At 39.3% G+C, this 21,106-nt stretch overlaps 1 protein-coding gene across 15 annotated transcripts in view; it reads left to right on the forward strand.

Moving 5' to 3' along the window:
• The window catches only part of ARPP21 (cAMP regulated phosphoprotein 21), a 143,485-nt gene that overhangs the window by 101,896 nt on the left and 20,483 nt on the right, over window positions 1-21,106 (forward strand). For all 15 annotated transcript variants that reach the window (XM_074900765.1, XM_074900770.1, XM_074900764.1 and 12 more), the window contains one exon: window positions 2,575-2,701. In XM_074900765.1, coding sequence (XP_074756866.1) covers window positions 2,575-2,701 — 127 coding nt within the window. The remainder of the gene's footprint in view (window positions 1-2,574; window positions 2,702-21,106) is intronic.

The following is a 21,106-nucleotide window of genomic DNA, read 5'->3' on the forward strand; positions in this document are numbered from 1 at the left end:
ACTAAACCTCTTCTAAGTCATGTGTGCATGATTACGAGCAAATTCATCCATTAATCTTTAAAAGTGAAATGATTTTTTTTTTACCCAATATTCCTACTGTTAACATTTTTCAGATTGATAGATTGCACTGTGATAATCTTCTAAGTGGGATATATTACAAATATATTTCAATGAATTGAGAAAAAAAGAGGAAGAAAAACCTTTGACTAACTCTGAGGTAGTACTTGTGTGCCAAAAATAAATATGTTTCCAAATTATTCTGAATGCTTCAGTGTACATGTATGGTTTTATGCTAGGCATGTTCAACTATAAACTTCACTTCAAAACTGATATTCTTTAGGCTATGTTTTCAAGTTAATACCTACAGAATCTTTCCACAAGAGAGAATTCACATTGTTCTTATGTGCTCATGTATTTTCAAATATCTAGGGGCTTGTCTGCACAAGGAAAATGAGGAAGTTGAGGGTAAATCAAATAAATTTAAATCCTTTAAGTGAGATTAAGCTGCTGCCATGAGAAGTGAGAGTATTTCCACAGGGGTTTAATATTCTTTAATTTGTACAATACAGTAATAGAAAATAAAGAATATTTGAGAAGATGTCTGTTCTGTTCCCCTGCTCCTAGGCAGGATCAACTACTTGCATTGACTTTACTTAGACTGAGTCTTCTTGCTTCTTTCAAGTCTCCTATTGTAGAGTCTTGCTGAGAGCCATCAAGTTACCACAAGATGAGTTTATCACACTAAACTTGCCTGATCCATGATTTACACTGCCACGATGTTTAAAGAATGATTTTGTACCTTAAATGTTTGGGTCAACTTTCCTATACCTGGTGGCTTTTTCTTTAAACAAATTGGGCATGGCTTTGTCCATTTTACAAAGACATTTTGCTTTTGTTACTTTTGTCTCTAACAAAACAAATGACTCTAGGGAAGGCTGTACCCATTAGGTGTCACTTGGTATTGTCTGGAGGGAGGACAGCTTACAATGTTTTCCAGTTGAAATATTATTGTTTTTCTGGTATTTGTTTGAATCTGGCTGATATTACTGGGGGGTGAGGGAAGAGATTTCCATTGATTGAGAGAAAATTAATTACCTTGAAGAATGAATGGATATTCAGCCTCTTGATTGACAGGTGATATTGACTGATGGTCAGTCTGGGGGATTTCACTTCACCAATGACACCAAGACCAGCTTTGTTGATCCTGATACTTTTCCCACTACAGTTACCCATTCAGTAGTCTTCCACTTGCCCAATTAGCCATCCATTTCTTGCCTAGTCTTTTGTATCAATGCCTGTTCTTTCTCATCCAACATTGTCTCTAGGAAAAATTCTGATCTTTCTTATGATGTCTTAGCAGTATACAAAAGGATACAGTTACCTTTACTCTGCTAATACTTTATGGGTAATCAAGTTGAACAAACTGTTCCAGGGACATTTCTTCCATGCAAATAAAACAGGCATAAATAGTTGTTATTTTTGTATGAAAAAAACCAAAAGCATTTGGTATGACTCTGTGCATATGTATAAGTAGGATAAACACTACACACAAGGAGAAAAACAAATTGTATGATTTATAAAGAAATGCTGACAGATGTGGCAGAAGTCACAAGAGAAACAATGTTCTCTCAAGCCTCTGTCCCTCTGCAGTTTGTTGATATTGTACGCTGCCAAAGTCTGCCAGGTAACTACAGGATTCACTGCAGCTGAAAATAAAAAATACTGAGTGCTTTGAACTTGCCAAGGATCAGTTGAAAACCATTTATCTCAAATGTCTCAGTAACTGTGGTATAGCATGTAGAGGAAAAATCTTTAGCTCCAGTCACCCTCAAACGTCCATGTTCACCTAAGTGATAAAGTGATGTAGTACACATTGCTCTATAAGGACAATAATAATAATAAAAAAAGCCCACCAGCAGAGCTTGCTGATATCCTCAGCTCCTGCAAGAAAACTATGACTGTTTTTTGAGCTGTTGTATTTGCAACAAGTGTGAGAGTGTCTTTACAGGGAAATGTTCTTGTAAGGAAGGATGTAGCTGCAAAAAAAAAAGCATGAATTTAATAATCGTTTCATATGAGCGTTAAGGGCACACATTCCCATCTTTCCCTCTATCTTGCTTCTACATATTTTTTACTCCAGGCCATTCTTTGCTTCAAATTGACCATTTTCTCCAGAGTTGACTTAATGGTTCACATGCTGTCTATATCTATTATGTTGATATGGAAGGTGTTGTTTGCATCCATTTTTCTGCAGCATTTGATATTTTAATGTGATTTCTTTGGTATATGCATGTAGCTTTTTATGCATTCTGTGTGGTTTTGTCTCTTTCAATTAAAATTATTTTTCTTCTGTTTCTTAAAGTATTTGAGATGAAATTTGGTCACTGATAGCCCTTTTCCTAGCAAAGCAGAAAGCAAGCAGCAGTTCTTGAAGAGACACAATGAACACCTCTCTTGATTACTGTTACTACTAATATGCTTGACTTCAACTCTTGCTCCCTTTCCAATTTTGTTTTATTTTGTAAATCTTTGAGCTTGGAGTTTGCAGTTAGCTGCTGTTCTCTTTCTTTGCAGATGCCTGTGTATTATTACCCATCTGGTCAGTACCCTACCTCAACAACTCAGCAGTACAGACCCATTGCCTCAGTTCAGTACAATGCACAGCGGAGTCAACAGATCCCACAGACTGCACAGCAAGCAGGTATTTACATCTGTCACTAGTTCCTTCAGCTGTTCACAGTACCTTTGCTGGTGAAACCTATGGGTTGTGTTTTAATTTTGAATTTGAACAGCAGAGAAGAAAGCTGGTCGCTGATCTATTTTTTAAAGTACAGTGAAAATTCACAAATTGAGAAATGCTTGGCTTGGAGATACTGAGGAATAGAAGAGTGGAGGTTGCGTTCTCCATCACTGCTGTCCTGCATGCAGGGCAATGTCCTTAGTATCCGTGCTCCATGTGACGGGCACAGAGAGCCAGGAGGGAACCGCTGCAAGCAGTCACATTGCATGTTTAAGCCAACCATTGTTCTTTGTCCCTCATCATGAAAAGCCCCCAAACATTTGTAAGAGTCTACACAGTGGACATGTTTGCAGTGATACAGAAGGGGCCAGCCATGCTACAGCACTTTCTGCTCTCCCTGAGCCTGAGGAGCAGCAAGGTGGTTCATGTGGTTGACGCCCATGGGGACCAGCTCCCTGCAGCGATGTGCGGCTGGAAGGGGGGCCGTTACACTGTAAGAGAGTGAGTAGCAGGTCTCACAGTGAACCGGTCTCTTTTCCTGCTGTGTCATGCCACTCCTGATAACACCAGAGTAAGAGGGATGTAGGCAGATTTGGGCTGGTGCATGTTGGGGGAGGGCTGGGGTTGTGCTTGTGAAAGGGTCCTTGCATTTCAAAGAAATAAACAGTTCTTCTGGTTTTGGAGATTTATTTTTTTTTTAAGTTGTTTATTGTCTTTTTCTTTAGTGCGCACCTTCCCTTGTAGGGTGTCTCAAACAGTAACTGCAAGGTCTATGGGAGGGTGTTGTTTCCCAGTAGGGCCTGCAATTACCGATGTGCCAGGTAGGACAAAGCATTCATCATTCTGTCTGGGCTTGGCAGAAACCCTTCTGAATGCCAAAGCAGGTTCCCTGCAAAGGCATTGATACAGAAGTCTTTTAAGATGAAAGTCAAGAGCCCAGACATGAGACACAAACAAGACTTATGGGTTCATCCAGCCCATCAACCTGTCTCTGTAATGTGACTGCTGGCAATTTTGTTCACACTCTCTCAGGCGCTCAGGGAAACAAAGATGCAACAAACACAGCTATAACTAAGCAGTTGATTACTTTTTTTTTTTTTTTTTTTTTTTTAAGCTATTCTGTGTTCTAATAAAATTGGTGGTGTTTTGGTCGGTGTCCTCAGTGACTGACTGTATCTGCTTTCATACCTTTGTATTTATACATTCCTGAGAGGGTGAAATATTGCACAAAGGTCATCTGTCTCTTCTAGCTTTTCCTTCCATGACAGTCTGGTACCAAATTTATTATCTCTATATATTGGGTATCCGAACCAAAGTGCAAATCAACTTAGATGACATTATCTGGGTCTACTGTGTTGTCATAAAACCATGTTTATCAGTTTAATGCTACACCCATAGCATAGTGAAGATTATGGTAAATGAAGTGCACAAGAGGTGGTCTGAAGCACTTGAGTGATGTATTAGAGAAGATCCAGCTATTTGATCTTGAGGAAATCCTAGTTTTTAGAACATATAGCTACATTGTAGCACAGGAGCTGTTATGTTTGAGTACAGACAATGCAGAGATACAAATGCTAATTTTGTTTCTGTGTTTACTGCATCGTTTTCCTTACATGTTTGGAAAACATGAGTCAAGGAGTTTGTGTAAAATCTCTAGCGCGTCAGTATTTTCCTGCAATTCGCTCTTTCAGCTGCCTGCTCAGTTGGAAACATTATTCTTATGTCTTGTTTAAAAATGAAAACATTGTGACTACAATTTAGACTCCCTGCTGTGGCGATGATTTTAAGCATTTAGCTATTCTCAGATCTTGAGACTTGGCTGAGAACAGATTCCTCAAGCTGGTTCATCTCTTTGGGCTCAATACATCCTTCCCATAGTCATCATCTGAGTGTGTGATAGGTATGCCAGGAAGCAGCTTGCAGTTTCCTACACGTCTGTTCTTAGAGATGGTATAAGGATCATTCAAATTTATTTTCCACTACATCCCTTGGTATTTGGATCATACCTCTCTTTCCAAAATGTCAGATAATTTACGCTAAAATAAAAAATAAAGTACAGGAAAGTATATTACTTATGCTACAGATTTATTGCAGGAGATTCACTGTTAAGCACTGAGACCTCAAAAAACCAAATGATTCAATGATGGTTTCAGGTGGTTTCATGCCCTGTGTCACTGTATCTGCTTTTCTTACCATCAGCCTCCCCACACACATACATTTTGCTCCTCATGTGTCCTGTGGCCCCAGCCCACCTACAAAATCCACATCTCTTTTGGCTCCTCTTCGATGCCCAGTAGCTGCTTGCTGGGCAGGAGACAGTGTTTTGCCACTGTGGCAGATTGACTGGTGGCCCCTAAACAGGGCAAATAACTGCTAGCTCATACTGCTGCCTTTTGACAGTAGGGCAAGTGAGCTAGGATGTTACTCTCCTCTTTTGAGCCACTGATTTTTATGGAAGTTTAGAAATGTCATGTCTTTGCAGCTTTCATCTCTCCAGCAAATGTGCTAGAAATTAGATGATGAACTCGGAACATTACTCTGAGTGGTGTTTGAGGAAAACCAGCAGAGTAATCACACTCATTTTTCCTTCAAAAACCAGTTTTAAAAAACAAAACACAGAAATACCAAAAAACCTTTTAAATCTTGCTAGAAACTTGTAGATGACTGGGAAATAGCAATCAACAAGCAAGCATTTCAGACTGCAGTTTTGCTTCCCATGCAGACTTAGCTTCAGATCAGCGCGTGAGAAGGTTTTGAAGGAGCCAGGGATAACGAGGGGCAGAAAGATGAAGATGTGAAGGACAATAGCACTGGTGAAACTGCGTGTAGGTCAGGAATATTGTGAATGGGAAAGGGGAACAGATGGGAAGGAGGCAGATGAAAAGATGATTTCTGAAATTGTTTCCCCAAAGACCTTGCTGCTGCTTTGGAGAGAGGATGGCTGTGGTGCAGGCAGGCCCGTGGGAGCCCGGGCTGTCTGCCTGTACCTGCTGGCTGGCTCATATGGCAGTGTGAACAGAGAAATAACCTCAGCCTGGCAGCTCAGAAAATGTTTTATTAAAATAAAAAAGTTTGCCTGCTTGGAGGCACTTATGGCAGCTTTCAAAGCAGCAGCAAGGAGTTCAAATCTTACTTTCCCCACTTAGGGCTGCAGAGGTCAAAGTTTGATCTAATGCCAGCAATTTGTTTTCATTTTTCTTAGAAGAGGTCTCTTCAGGAGCAGAGCGATATTGATGACTTTTACAGCAAACAGCTAAAGTAAAATGTCAGCACGGCATCTGTGGTGGCTAAGGGAGCCTGTACTCTCTTGTGGCTCTGGGAGGAGAACAATATTAAGTTAAAATGGCTCCAGGGCAGGAAAAAAGATGAGCTCACCTAAAATTAGATTAGAGCTCTGGCAGCAATAAATCATTTGGAGAGAAGGATGAGAACTTTTTTGTGTGTTTATTTACCTTCTTTATTATTTTTCTTCCTTAAGTGCTGGCTTGTACAAGAACATAAGTGACCCATTTCTGGCAGAAACCTGGTACAAAGAGAGACATCCATGAAGATTTTATAAAAACCTCTGCCATTTGAATTATGTTTGTTTCTGTTCAAGCCAAAGTGTGGTATCTGACAGCATGGTATCATGGTCTGTAAACAGAAATACTTTTATTTCACTGAGATACATGCCATTGTTGCTCATCTTCATTCTGCTTCTGCACCATTTTTGTGTCCAGTCTTGCACAATGCAGTTTTTCAAAGTGTTGCTGTCGAGTGGGGCCAGGGTCAAGCCAGTGTCTGTCACACCGTGGCATGTATACAACATCATAGGTGGATTCTTAGGGTGTGTTCAGGCAGCTGTTCGCAAAACCAGCATGCTCATTTTTCAGACTATTTGGGTATGTTGATATTGCTCATTTCTGTACTCTATAACAGATGATATTTAACATAACTGTGAAATGCCCAGTTCTGTACCACACAGAGGAAAATGTTATTTCTGTATTCTTATCTAGCAGTACTCTATAAATTGCACGTCTAGCATCATCAGTATTTCATTCTTTAGTAATTATCTCTATATTGATAGTTTCAAAAGCTTTTAATCCTAGTTACTGTGTTTGAATAGAAAAATAGAGATCTATCAATGCTAAATCGGTAATGATTTGTATTTAATCATGATAGAAGAAATCGGTAGTGTGTTATTTTGTATTTGTGCCTCTATTTTATTTCATTATAGCAAGTGCTGTGCACTTCAAGGATTTTTCATCTTTAAAATGCTTCATAAACATGAGCTGGATAAGTACATGAGTATTACTTTGGGATATGCAACTGTTCTTATTGCCATTCACAAATGAACAAGCTGCAGCAAATTACATGGTAGTTTCCTAGTCTGGTTCATTGTTGTGTGTCTGTGTTACGTGTTCCAGATAATTTCAGAGTGCAACAGAAATTTTATCGATAAAATAATATTTTGATTCTTGTCAGGGCCTCATTCTAAAAGGCAGTTAGTTTTGTAAGGTATGAATCTGTGGTGTGTGTTTCACATCAGTAATGAAGATCATCTTTTGGGGAAATTCAGGCTAAGAACTATAGTGTTTGCTTTAAAAATCCTCCAGCCAAAAGTTTACACTGTAATATTTCCAGAGAAAATAAGATAGTATTTGGCATAATTGAATGGTCTGTAATTTTTGCAATTAATGTAATGATTTTAGGATTTCTCATACATTTGAGAATCAACAAATGTTGCTGTTGTTTCAGTGCCCAGATAACATGAGAAGGCTCAAACTGAATAGGAAACCTCTGTTTTTTCCTAAAAGCGGTGTAGTTGGTCGTGTACAGTAGGCAAAGGAAGTCGTTATATGAGGAAAGTACATATCTGAACACTGCCTGGATGTAGAATCCTTTCTTAATAAGCATACGTGGATCTTCTGTAAACAGCAAATGTTTGTCTTGAAGGAAAGGTAATATTTCTGATGGAGTACTGTATTACTAGCCTTTACAGCTTCCAGTAAGGAGAAGGAGGTAATTGTCTCTTTAATGCATCTCTGAAACAAATTTTAAGTGAAGGCAAAATGTACCTTAACAGAGTCCATAAATTTGTTTAGGTAGAAATCAGAGTCAAATTGACAATGAAATACTGAATTTTTGCTTAATTTAATCATTTAGGTGTCAGTGTAATTGAAGAGTGTTATCTTCAAGTCTCTTTCATCCTCTTTGTCTTCTGAAAGCATTTGTCACTATAAACTGATACTGAGAGGAGAAAAAAATTGGGGAAGGAAAATGTGCAGCACTAAAAAAAATTGGTTTGTTATCATGGTCATTAGAGAACCTTATAGAGAAAGATTGCTGCTTTCTACCTTCATTAGCAAACTGACAGGAGCTCATGGTCCATGATAGATTTGTTTGCATAATTCTGTCTATAATTTCTGTGCGTATATAAACATAAACAACTTCAATTTTTAAGTATCTAATTATCTGAAGAAACTATTTCTCCAGTGGCAATTGCTTACTGCACTACTGAAACAGATTTGTACTGAAGGTGTCCATCTGTGTTTAATACTGTATTTTTTCAGCAGATACTGCTTCTCCTGAAAAGCATTGCAAGGGGTGTGTGTCTCATTTTTACAGGGTCTTGACAGGAATGGGAGGGACAGAGCCCTACTGGTTTAGATACTTAAGTGTAGTGCTGCATTCATTAATGTTGATGTAAGTCTTTGAAATTCAAAAGTATTTTATGAAATAGTAGGGACCGGTCAAGGAGTTTGCAATTGCAGTAGGAGGATTCAGTTCAAAATTGTGATCTTGAAGTGATCCACACCGATATTATTAGTTTCTGTCCAATTACTTTATGTTTAAGTTGTCCAGAAACTTAAAGCTTTACATATAAACACTTCTATTTGGACAGTATTGTCTGAGACCGTGAGAGAATCTGCAAGGCAGAGCTCAGCACTCCTGCTGCCAGCTGCCTTCGAGACTTCTGGTGGCTGTGCCATGGAAGTGCCTAGAGCAAACCTAGGGGACTGCTTATGCTTTTTTTTTTTTTTTTTCCTAAGTCGCCCCTGGAGAAGGAGGAACCCTCTTTTTTTCTTTCTTTTTTTTTTTTTTTTTTTTTATCTAATTTTATGATCTGGTTCCAGCTTGAGGCACTCCCATGGTATGAGAAACTCGGATCCCTTGGTCTGAGAGGGTTTTAACCCCTGTTGTGCACTGCAGAGATAGTGCTCGCTGGCATCTCTGATCTTCAGGATTGTTTTCCATCTTTCTTGCAGTGCTTTCTTTAAAGGTATGAAGGAACAGAGAATTAAGCACATGAAAAAGAAGGGCATAAAGCAAGAAACTCACTTCTGATTATATATGTTATGGGGTTTTTTGCAAGTTTGAAGTCTTGCTTTTATAGTATTTCACTATTATATATGGTGAGTGATTAAGATTAGGTCCAAGACCCATCCACCTCCTCAGTGTTTCCTATTAACTACCCACAGGGTTTTTCCGACCTCAAATTTTGCACCCTGGATTTCATTCCTCTACTGCTGAAGAAGGATTCTGTGACTGAATATTGCATTCAAGACTTTTCAGAAGCTTGCTAAGGAGCCAGGACTGGGACTTAAAAGTTTAAATTTCTAGTCTTAGAAACTAAATCCTGTTGTCTTCTGACATTAAGCAATAGTGCTGCACCAGCGTTCAGCTTTATAGAATATCTGTAATTTAAATTAATAGCAGAATTAATACTCTCACACTCCCTGCAGCATACTTGATTCTGAAAATTAAAAGGCAAAGTCACTTTTGTCAAAAAGCTTTGTTCTTCGTCAAATGACTTGTTTAATTATTCAACATTCACACCAAGAGAGAGCAAATATTGAGGGAAGAGAACACCGGCAGGCCCAACAGCTGTAAGTCTTAAGACAGGCATTTATTTGTCGGGTTGTTTTCAAGGCTTCTCAAGTTTTGAGAACTGACACTAATTAAAATCTAAGCCATTTCTGACAGTGTTCCTAGGGTTTCACACTAAAATACAGATTTTTTTAATTACTTTTTTTTAGAGAATTAGTATGTGTTAATCTCATGTCAGCTAATGTACAGGAGCAAGCAGAGAGAGAAAAGATTTTGAACAGCATTGTGGAGTGGATAGGACTTCAAAATAGCCTCTGTAAAAATTGCAGAGGCCACGCTAAGATGTAGGGAACACTCTAAAGTGTTCAACAATGTCTACAAAGGATCTTTGTATTTCTGTCTTTTCTTTGCCAAAAAGAATCATACATCATCTCTATTGCTAATTCTGTGTTGGATCAATGCACAGTGCTCCGACTACTTGTGATGGAATTTTCCAACACTGAATAATTGAGAGGTTTATATTGTAGTCCTTGAGAGCAAAGACAGATTTCATCTTTTCATTTTTCAGTATTTTTTTTTTATTTTTTCTTTTCCAGTACCATCCTGCCATTGCTAGAACTAGTGGAGCCCCACCATTGACAGAAATGCTAGAAGGCCTCTCTGGAGGGGCAGAGGCCATTTCCAGCTCCACTTCAGGCATGCTGCTCACAGCAGGTCTATAGGCTGTGAGGCTCAGTTTTATGTAATTTTCGTGCAGATGAGAGCATTCAATGGGATGGAAAAGTACAGGAGGGCTTTAGGGTCTAAACTAGTCATTGAAGAAATATTCCAAATGTATACCAGAGATCGGCACTGCAGAGGATGGGGCAGGTGGGAAGACTGTTTTGCCTTACAGTTGCTATTGATTGAGGATTTAAGAATCAAGCACACTTTGCAGTTGTAAAACTTAATAGAACATATTTAGATTGAACTTAATAGAACTTACTTAGATCGGGACGTGGCAGAAGAAATGCATGTGAGTATGAGCTGTCTGGAAGAAGGGCTGCAGCATGTGTTCAGTGTTAGGTCAGAACTCAAGAACAATGTCCCAGTAACTGAAGCGGCGTTCTGCTGACCAACCCTGATATGTAAAACAGTCCCAGTGTCTTTACCTGAATTTTATTCAACCTTTGTTACAGTCAGTTATTGTTTGTCTAAACCGTCTGCAAAAGCAGCATCCCTCCATAATTGCAAGGATGTTTTCATTTTGACTCACCCACGTTAGATGTATAGAATGTGTGCAAGTGAGGAATTGTCTTAATTTCTCTTTTGTTTGTTTGCAAGTGAAATAAGACTGGTAGTGTGGTGTGTGAAGGAGGCAGCCCTTGAGTCTTCCCAAAGAAAGGAGCTGGTTTCCTTAGCAACAGGCAAGGATACGTGATACCTCTCCAAATAGTTCTTCACCTCTTCCCCAGGTCCTGCTCTCTGTTGCAGCTCGCTCATTATGCACCAGAGCAGATAGCATTCCTGCAGCATGAGCTAATTGTAATGCGTGATGGCTGGTAGCTGTCATTGGTATTGGACAGAAAATAAAAAAAATTGAATTTGCTGTCTGAGTGTCTGGTTCTAACAACAGCTTGATTATTTCTGTTATTACTAGTGATACATAGTCCCTGCTGAGGTTTCACTTCCAGTGGGTACCGCTGGCATTTATCATTATGAATGATAAGGATAAATTCAGGTTTTCTTGCTGCAGACTCTTGGTCAGTGTTCCTTTGTGGCTGATAGGATGTAGATTAAGAGGGGAAAAGAAGTAATTCTTTACTCAGCCTTTGCTGCCGGTCTAAAGACCTAGCTGTAAATGTGAGTCATTTTACATTAATTCACTCCAGAACTGACAAATAGAGGCTGGTTAATACTATTCAGAGCTTCTGTTTATGAGCTGGTGGCAAGACATGGCTATATCCTCATCAGGAATATTATTTTCAGGATGGAGAGACAAAGAAGCACGCTACTCAATATGTTGAACTGAAAATCCTTTTTACACAATGCTTTTTTAGAAGTTTGAATCCCTAACTCAACCATACCTGAATAATGGGAAGTTAGACAAGCTTTTACCCCAGTTTATCTGGAACAAGCTGAGATAAGAATTACTTTTACACAGATTTTCCTCCTGTATTTTACATATTTAATTTTTATTTTCAGTGCAGTTCCCAGGATCCTAATGTCTTTGTAACAAATACAGTCTTTTGACTACTATCATACAAGCACTTAAGAACAAGGAAAGGAAAAGAGACCATCTGTGCACAAATTATTTTTGTACCGTAATCATACCAGGGAGCTACAGCTAGCCTTGAGAGCCCTCTGTACAGTGTATATAAATGCACAGAGATTTTCTTTTTACCTCTTGGGACTCAACATAGAGCTTGCATCTAGGGCTAAAAGAATATTAAGGTAGGCACTGTGGTGGCTATCCAATTCAGGGCTCTTGTCCATCTCTAAAAAGTTCTTTAGACAGCTTAGGTAAATCAGAAAAAAAGAAAGAAAAAGCTTTTATTGTTGCAGCTGTTCATTCATTCACTACCTGTAAACCACTGGGCACCCAAAGTTCCCGCTGAGTGCTTGAAACAGTAAATAGGTTTTGGGATCGTACACGTAGGAACCCTAAGTGTGCTTTCCTAAATATCACTGCTTCAGGTAATTAATGTTTTTGCGAGTGTTTGAATTTCTCATTATCTTCAGTCTTGTCGTTCCTTATATTCGTTTCTACAATAAAAACCAACAACCATCACAAGAAGTGAGTAATGGACTTTGTCTGTAAATAACAGCAGTCTTTTGCATGTTGTGAATCATTTCTTTCTGAAACACCTTAGCCCTGTGGCATTACTGAAGAGGAGAAAACAAAAAACAAACAACAAAAAAACCACCCCAGCCATTTCTGAGAAAGCAAATATTTAGGCTATATATACGTATTCTTGCTCTTTTTGTCAGTCTGTGTTATCAAAACAATTTATTGTATGCTTCAGCACTGTCCTCAAGGTTTCCAAGTAGCATGCTGGTAAAAGAGAACATCTTCAATAGCATCTGCTCAACAATGCTGCATTTCCAGTTTGCTCTTTGTTGAGAACTACCTTTCATCAGGTCTGCAGGAGTGCAGAAGGCTGGATTTTTACAGGTCCTACAAAGGAACCTCCACAAATTAATTTTTTAAGGTTGCCAAGTACCACTTTATAGAATAAGCAAACGAGGGGAAATGTATTAAATTATAAGAAGCAATGTGCTACTTCAAAATGATTGCTGCGTTAATAGTTTGTATCAAATGGCAATTTTAATTCTGTCTCTATTGGAGAAATAGAAAGCAGTTAATCTTTTGTAGCACATTGTGAAAAATAAGGGCTTAAACAGGATCTCAGTGAGGCTGTTCCTTCACTTAACCTTGAGCTGGGCAATAAATAATTATAAATGCAGCTACATCGCAAGGCAAAAGTAATTTGGTGAAATAGATTATCATCTAATGCAGGAATTAGAAATCTGAATTAGGTTTCCTGATGTTCTTTGTTCCAGAAAAGTATGAATTTGCCTGTGATTTGTGTGTAAAAGAGTGGAGCCGGTTTTACAAAGCACCTTTTATACCCAAGCTACCACCATATGATTTGTATTGCAGTGCTGGCATAGGCAAATGCTCTTACATGCTCTCAGCTATAACTCACGTAGAGGTTCTGATGATAGGACTTGTTTTATGGAGGGAGAATGTGATGTCCAAGGTGCATGGGAGTATTAACATCTTCTGAATAATTTCCTGCTCATCAGTGCTACCTTCCATGAAATTTTCAGTGGTACCACATCCTATAAGGTTTCTGCTCCGTTGTGGTAAGCTGCTGAGAAGACTGAAGATAGGGATCAGAGCTGCTTTACCTTAAGCCTCTCTATTCTACCCATGCAGCTTCAGGGGCTGCCTTTCCCCCCAGTGTCAGACTGCTGTTCCTTACAGCTCCCATGCATGCCGTGCAGATCTCAAAGCAGTGTTGCTAACCTCACTTCACCTCGGAGCTTTTCAGCGAACTCGGTGGAAGCTGGTCAGTGAAAGGATCAATGAAGTACATATACTGTGGGTCATCAGTTCACATCATGGAGCAGTGTACAGGATGCTCTGATAAGGAGAGGCAAAGGATGTGAAAAAATAAACACAGGAGTGAGAAGAGCTGTATTTTTCTACTCCAGAACTGTGCCACAGCATACTGGACCACTGGAGCAATAGGCAGGAACCATTCAAGCCCCTGACTAGCTCCATAAAAATGGGAAGCCATGAGTTTGTTATGTCAGGGTTATGTTAAGGAAGAAAACATTCATAAGTGAAATAAAACAAATATGATTTTGCTTTTCGTTGGATCGCTCATATCTATCTCCCAGAAATATGGCCTTGCAATAGAAGAAGCAAGAAACTTGTTCCTAGGAAATATAGCTAGCAATAGCAGTGGGTTTATAGGGCACTGTTGAGGCTGTGCACTGGTACCACTAATTTCATGGAGATACCATATGTCTGCAGTGAACCATATTTATGCTTCCATGGTGGAAACTTCACAGTGATACTCATCTGCTTTTATCTGTTTTGTCTGTGTGTTGATAGCGATCTATGGAAGGTTTACAAACTAAACTGAAGAGATTTCTCAGTTCTATAAAATGTAAAAAATAAATGTAATGTGCAGTTGCGCACACAGTCCTCATCTTTTCTATGCAAATTTGAGACTAACCAAATGTCTGCAAAGGCTGACATGGTATGCTTCAATTAGACAGAAATTAAGGAAGAGAGTAGCTTGTACCTTTTTTTCCCCCCTTTTTTTCCCTTCCCCTTTGACGTATTTACATGTTACATTAGAAGGAAGAAAGTGGAAGTGCAGAGCTGTTCATTTTTAAGAGTTGTGGTCAGGTGAGCAGTGTGTGGTAGAACTGAGTCTTTTTAGTTATCAGACTAATTTGAAGTCTGCAGGAGGGCACAGATAGTTCAGTTTCTGTCTACTCATTCTACTCGGTCCTGATTAATATGTTACATGAGTTTACAGTGGTGTTTGAAATGCATTAGGCAGCTCATTTCTGCTATTATATGGCCCATTGTATAAATACAGAGTGATATGATTTATTGGAGAAACAGGTGTGGGCACATGGAAATACAATTTGCCTTAGAGAGTTATTTCTAATTGACTAGTAAAATGCTCTTTCCGAGTAGGCCATAATTAATCAGCAAGAACTCTTTTCCTGAGTTTCCTCCTGTAAATGAACAGACTCAGCACATCCATCAAGTATTAGAGAAACTGAGAAAATGAGAGGGGAAAAGCTTGAGTCTCCAGTGAGCAAAGTGGTTGTATTTCTGTGAAGCAATCCCAGCAGGGAGCTTTGCTGAGCAACCGCAATGTTGTCTTTGAAAAGAAATCCTGAATTTCTCATGTCTTGTAGGTTTCTTAAAGTTTTAATACGCTTGCAGTGGTTACTGCATGCCAAGAAGGCAGCTGAGGTGGGTCAAGAAGAACAATGGCGCAAAAAATAAGCTGGTAAACCAAAACCTTTCTCTGATACCCCTTAAGTGGTTTCACACATTTTTCTTTCATCTTCTTTTCATTACGCTGTGGTGTGCAAGTACATTGGTAGTTACCGTAATAGCTCTAATCATGCTGAGCTCACTAAGCGCAAAAGTGAACGTCAAAAACTTGTATTGAATATCCATTTTACAGCAGCATTGTTACAGTGTTTTCAAAATATTTAGGTCTGGAGATGTTTAATCTGGAGATGAAACAAGTGATAACCCAGTTTTTGTAATATATTGTACTAATATGAAAATCTCAGTAAGTTTTGATAATTGGAAATGTGATCTAACTTGATTTTTGTTTGTACTGTGTTGGTGACGGACCTGTCACACTGAGAGGTATGACTTCACCTCCACACATGGAACAGGGATGGATACTGTTGGGTCTCCTGTGCAGGTGCTTGATTTCAGACTCTGCTTTAGTAGATTCAAGAATATCTCATTTATCTTCTCGCTTAGCAATTTGGGAATGAGATTTATTTTTTAATATCTGAAAGTGAAAGGACTCACAGCTATCCATTGTTTAGTGCAAGATCCATAGAGCTTACTGGATAGAGGAGGATATTTGCAGGGGAGGCACAGCTTCCTGGATGTGGAAAAGGGTGGAATGTTTGGGTGTCCGTTACAGTAATCAGCCCTCAGAAAATCGCCTGCTTAATTTACAAGAGTTGACCTCTTTTAAAAAAATCTTAAGAACTAGCCTGTTGGAGTGAAACCCAGCAGTCCAGCAGTTAGGTGGGGTCATGTGTGTAATTTCATAGTTGGGTTGTGCTGTAAACGAGCATAAGCCGTATTGTTTCAAATTGTTGTTAGATTTCTTAGGTGAAGGTCATGTGTCATGTCTTTCCAGTGGTTTTGAAACTAGAGATAATTTTATATTTATTTTCCATGAATGACCATGAGTTGTTGCTTAAGAAACTGCCTTAGTCTTGCTGCACAGTGAAGATACTAAAAGCACTCTTCAGGATTCAGTATATCAGCTGAAATTTTACCTTTGCTCAAAAAGTGGCTATCCAAGCATTTTCTGTTGCTTTCTAGCATCTAAAGAAGGACAGAACTAAGAAGAAGATACTGAATCTGTCATTTTTAAAACCTTGTTTCTCTAAACACCTGCAATTTCTACAACTCACTGTATCTATCACACTAGAAACACAGCCCGTGGGCTGCTGGTGTCCTTGGGAAAAATTGTGCTGGTCCCAAGAGCTGCCCTTTGTTGCATGAGTGTTGAGGACTTCGTAGTACCAGCAACTCAATCTTGTTTAAAAAGTACTTAAGGTTTTATTTTTTTCTTGGAAACAATTTTGTGAGGTTAAGAGCAGTCACTGTATAATAGAGGGAAAAGTGAAATAGGCAAGGCTTATTGAAATAGTTCTCCCAATTTGTCTGCTTTCATGTGAAAACCAGCTACCTCCTTTGACTCATCCTTCTTTCCCCTGCAGTAGAGCTGTGGGCCACTGAAGTGCATACTTACATCCGTTCCTGTTCAGGTAATCATCTCAGGGGTATGAGCCCCATCTTGCTCAGTAGGACTTGTTCACACGTTTAAAATGCTTTCCTGCATAAGGAATTTTTTCCTGTATCTGAGGCAAGAGCGTGAGCAAAACTGAGAAATAGTGCTTCTTAAGGGACAGTGGCTTCTGTTCTGATCCCAACTGACAAGCAGTTGATTTCTTAACATCTTCAATACCCATGCTTTTGGATGACCCCAAGACCAGATAGGTTTCTGTGAAGATTTTATTTACCAATTATTTTTCAGTATGCTTTGTGTCAATCTATTTCTTTCCAAAGATGAACATCCTTTATATGATTTTAACAAAAGTCCCACATGTGTGACTTCCAAGTATGAACAGAATGTGTGTAGGCAGGTATGTCCTTCCTCATATGATTAAACAAGGAGGAAAGAAAACTTATGGCTTCAAGTGCCAACTCTCCCCAGAGCAGGAGGTTAACATTTGACAAGATGACTGCCCTTTTGAGGTGTCTCAGCAAAAGCAGATGCAGATTTCGTGGAGACCTGATCTTTTAAAATTCACTTTGCCTACTCAGCGCATTTCTCATGAGATTTTTCCCACAGCTCACAAAGGAGAAAATTGCTATCAATGTATACCAATTCATCTGTGTGCTTGAATGTCTAGACCTGTGTAAGGGCTGAGGTAAAGTCTTTGTAAGCTGTCATGCTCAAAACCATTTTGGTCTTTCTGTGTTTCACAACACAGGAAATAGGAAGATTAGAAATTCTTCTGGGGGGCACGTCAGGGCAATTTTCTTGCAGTGTATATGGTTATTAGGTAATTAAATACTGCATCTCATTCATATACACCTTAGCACTGGAATTAAGGTTGTAGGGGCTTCTCCACTGCCTTTTCCTGATTTCTGAATATTTAACCATCCCACCCCAGTGCTCTCTGAGGTTGTACAGACACGAATGCATTGAACTGTGTTCCTGTTTTAAAAAGCTAGAAGTGTGACCCCCTTAAGGCAATGCAGCTGTAGCCAAGCAATGGCAGATTTCTCACAGTTTTCAGTGCTTGACTTTCATTTTAGGGACTGCTTGTCTCTGTACAGATACCTGTGTGTGGTTTGCTCCAGATTTATTTCTCAAGCTTTTTCGTAGAGTTCATACATCCCTAGCTTTAGGAGTAACTGCAGCTCCTTGCTGAAGGGTCCTTCAGTAGTGAAACTGCTGTGATCACACTGTGGAAGAGCAGGGCAGGCGTGAAGGGGGTCTTGGGGAGTACATGACTTATTTTTACTTCAGACCTTAACTTTCTACTGGCATGAGCTGACATTTGGGTCAGGTGCACCTGCACAGACCATTCTGCACCATCAGATTTCTTATTTGTGTTCAGGACTTGGGAGAGAACAGTGCTGCATGACTAAAAAGCATGTAGGTTTTCCATCCTGGCTACTTTGGTCTGAAAAGCAGATTAGTATCTACTGAGTTAGAATTGTATTTGTATTTTGGCTGTACATTGAAATAGAGTCTTAACAAAGAGATAGCAGTTGTCCTTGCTTGACCAATAATATTGATCCCAAGAAGATGGAGAAGCTTTTGTCTTCTTGTTACAGAAGATTGTCATATTGACACAACAGAAACTGAAAAATGAAACATAATGTAGGGGGGAATTTTCCTTTCATTTGAAGTGCAATGCTGCAGAAAGATGCTTTACAGTTACTAGTCTGTGAAAGTGGGTGGTAAAATACTCTCAGCTTTTATATGGTATTTACCTTTTATTGCAGCTTTCCCAGAACCACTGTTCCAGGCATGGGAATCCTGCTACTATTTTTGTAGGAGACTGAAAGAACCTGACATGTATGGAGCATTTCCACTTTGTGTTAACTTGTTTGTATTTCTGTAGTTGCCAGAGCCCTTGAGTGAAGCCATGGCTAGGTATTATTGAACATCTAGTAAAAAGGAATGGGGATGAGGGAGACTACATGCCTCAGAAAGTTTCTGAGCAGTATGGAGAAAACGGGGAAAGGGAGACAGCAAGGAGATGTAAAGAGCAGAGATCATCTTCTCTCCTTTCCTTTCGACGGTCCTCTCTGTTTAGTCCTTTTCTTGCAAAGAGAATCATGAAATCATAAGTCCATCACACTCACTGTTACAAGATTTGGAGTTTTGTTCTGTAACGAGATCTCAGAGGCCCAGGAGACCATCCTTGTTTTCCCTTTGGAAGACAAATGAACTGTCACTGCAGCAGCTAGGCTGGCTGCTGTGGCTGGAGAGGCTGTGCAGCATGGAAAACCCAGGATGCTGTCAGAGGAGATGAGGCAGAGCAATAGTTTTCCAGTAAATTGGGCTCTTCGGATAAAGTAACATTTGTGCCCACATGGAGAAGTTAGCCTTCCAGGGAAAATATCCCAAAAGACATTTCAAAGACTGCAACATAGAAACAGGTGTTTGGGAAGGAGGGAGATCTGGAACCTATTTAAGAGTGAAATTTTCCAGGGAACAGGTGATAAAGTGAATGTTTTCTGGGTTACAGGGTGTGAGATGAATAGAAATAAGCGTTTTCTGGTCACTTTTACTGCCCTTATCACTGGAATGCTCTGAGGGTTATTTCATCGCTTCAAGATGACAAACGTAGGCAGGTGATGGGGCAGGGAAGGGTATTCTTATTTCTTCTGTTATTGAACTCAGGTCAATGTATTACTACTAGCTCCTACCCAATTTGCAGCAGAGAATCCCTCCCCTGCTCAGAGGTAAACTTTGGGACAATATTTCTGGTCTTTTGGTAAGGGAGAACTTGAGGGATACTGCAAACACATTTCTTTACTTGTTGCAAATGTAAATCTGAAGGGTATAGATGAGAAAAAGAAAGCAGAGGAGTGACTTCCTTGTTACATCTTTGATATTCAAGTTGTTGAATGCTCCCATTCTTTTCCCTTGCTTGAAGCAATCTATTTCTGCCTTGTATTTCTATTAAGTGCTGTACAAAAGTCATAATTACAGTGTACTGAATGAATTCTTTTACACTGCATTAAGCTTAAAATAATGTTGAATCCATATTTCCATTAGCTAGCAATGAAAAAACTATTAAGAATAACACTTAACACACAATCAATTCAATTCCTGCAAATGTTTCTAAAGAAGAATAGTGCTGCAGAGCCATAAATAAACGCACTGCACTGTCGTGTAATATCTGTACTACCCAGAATATCAATTCAAGGAAAAAATGTTCTTTCTTCTAATCATTAGATTAGAGCTACAAAAATAGATAAAGGGGCAGGTTCAAAAAGGTGCTGAGCTCTTCATTCCCATATACTTCAGGGAAATTAGGAAAACAGCTACTAAGTTTTGCCACTTTTACATCTTCTTCAAATCTGTGTCTGTAAAGAAAATGTTTAGCTAGTTTACTTTTAAAATATCCTTCTGTATACAGATGTTTTGGACCATTTCAGTTACAGTGTCACTGAGACATTTTTCATAGGGAGACTGTAAATACAGAAACATAATTCTCAGGCGTTTATTGGCATAGACTCAAGAAATGTCAAACTTCCTCTAAAAAGTTGTACAAACTCATTCTATAAGTATGTAATATGTCAGAGGTCCTCAGGTTATATGGTAACGGATATTCTAGAAATAGATAGATATTCATTCTTCCCAAGGGATATTCATCTTCCCAAGGGAGTGTTTTGAATTAAATAGAAGCTTAAAATCCCCGCCAGAAGCAAACTCTTTGTTAAATGTGCTTTATCTTACGGAGATGACCCGATTACAGTGTAATTGCTGATAAACCTCTTTTGATCCACAACAAGATGTAACTGCTTTGGCCAAGTCCTTAATTTTTCTTGTTGCTCTTAATTTAGGGGCTGTAAAGATGCAAAGATACACTTCCTAGTGTGTCAAAAGAGGAGGACTGGAATAATTGGAGGCAAATACAATTTGTTACACTTTCCCTGGTAATATGAGGAGAAGAGTCTGTTGTGTGGCTCTTCATGGCACTGTCCAGAGATATGTTCTCTTCAGAAAACACCCTCCAAATTCCAGGTTGACTGTAGAATTTAGCCCAAGCTATCTTAAAATGAAATAATTTCTCAAGGCTTTTACCATAGCAAAACCTTGCTGCAGGAGGAGACTTTGGCATTCCTGTTTCTTCTGTGTTCCTTTCCCAGGGCTACTCTGAGCCATGGGAAGAGCTTGGCTTTTACTCTGGGTTTGAACTGGTGTGACCAGTGAACAAGTGTGCCCAGTAACTTGCTTCCTTCACAGAAGTGGTGACGCAGGTGCCAGCATGGCCGTGGTGGTCACAATATGGCCAGGTCCCCATCCCATTCTGGCTATTAGCACAGCTAAACCACAGCAACAGTTGGGTCACTTTACCAGTCCTTCCAAAGCCAGTAGGTCTGCAGCCTGTGGTTTCCTTCAGTGCCAACAACCTGGAAGTAAGAGGCAGTTATTTTCCAGCTTCTGCCTAAAAGGTAGCGTCTAAACTGTGACCTTCTGTACCAAACTGTTTCAGAGCCAATTTGTAAATGCTTTGTATGTCAACTTT

Source organism: Athene noctua, chromosome 2 (assembly GCF_965140245.1).
Source record: "Athene noctua chromosome 2, bAthNoc1.hap1.1, whole genome shotgun sequence".
In the NCBI taxonomy this organism is placed as follows: Eukaryota; Metazoa; Chordata; class Aves; order Strigiformes; family Strigidae; genus Athene; species Athene noctua.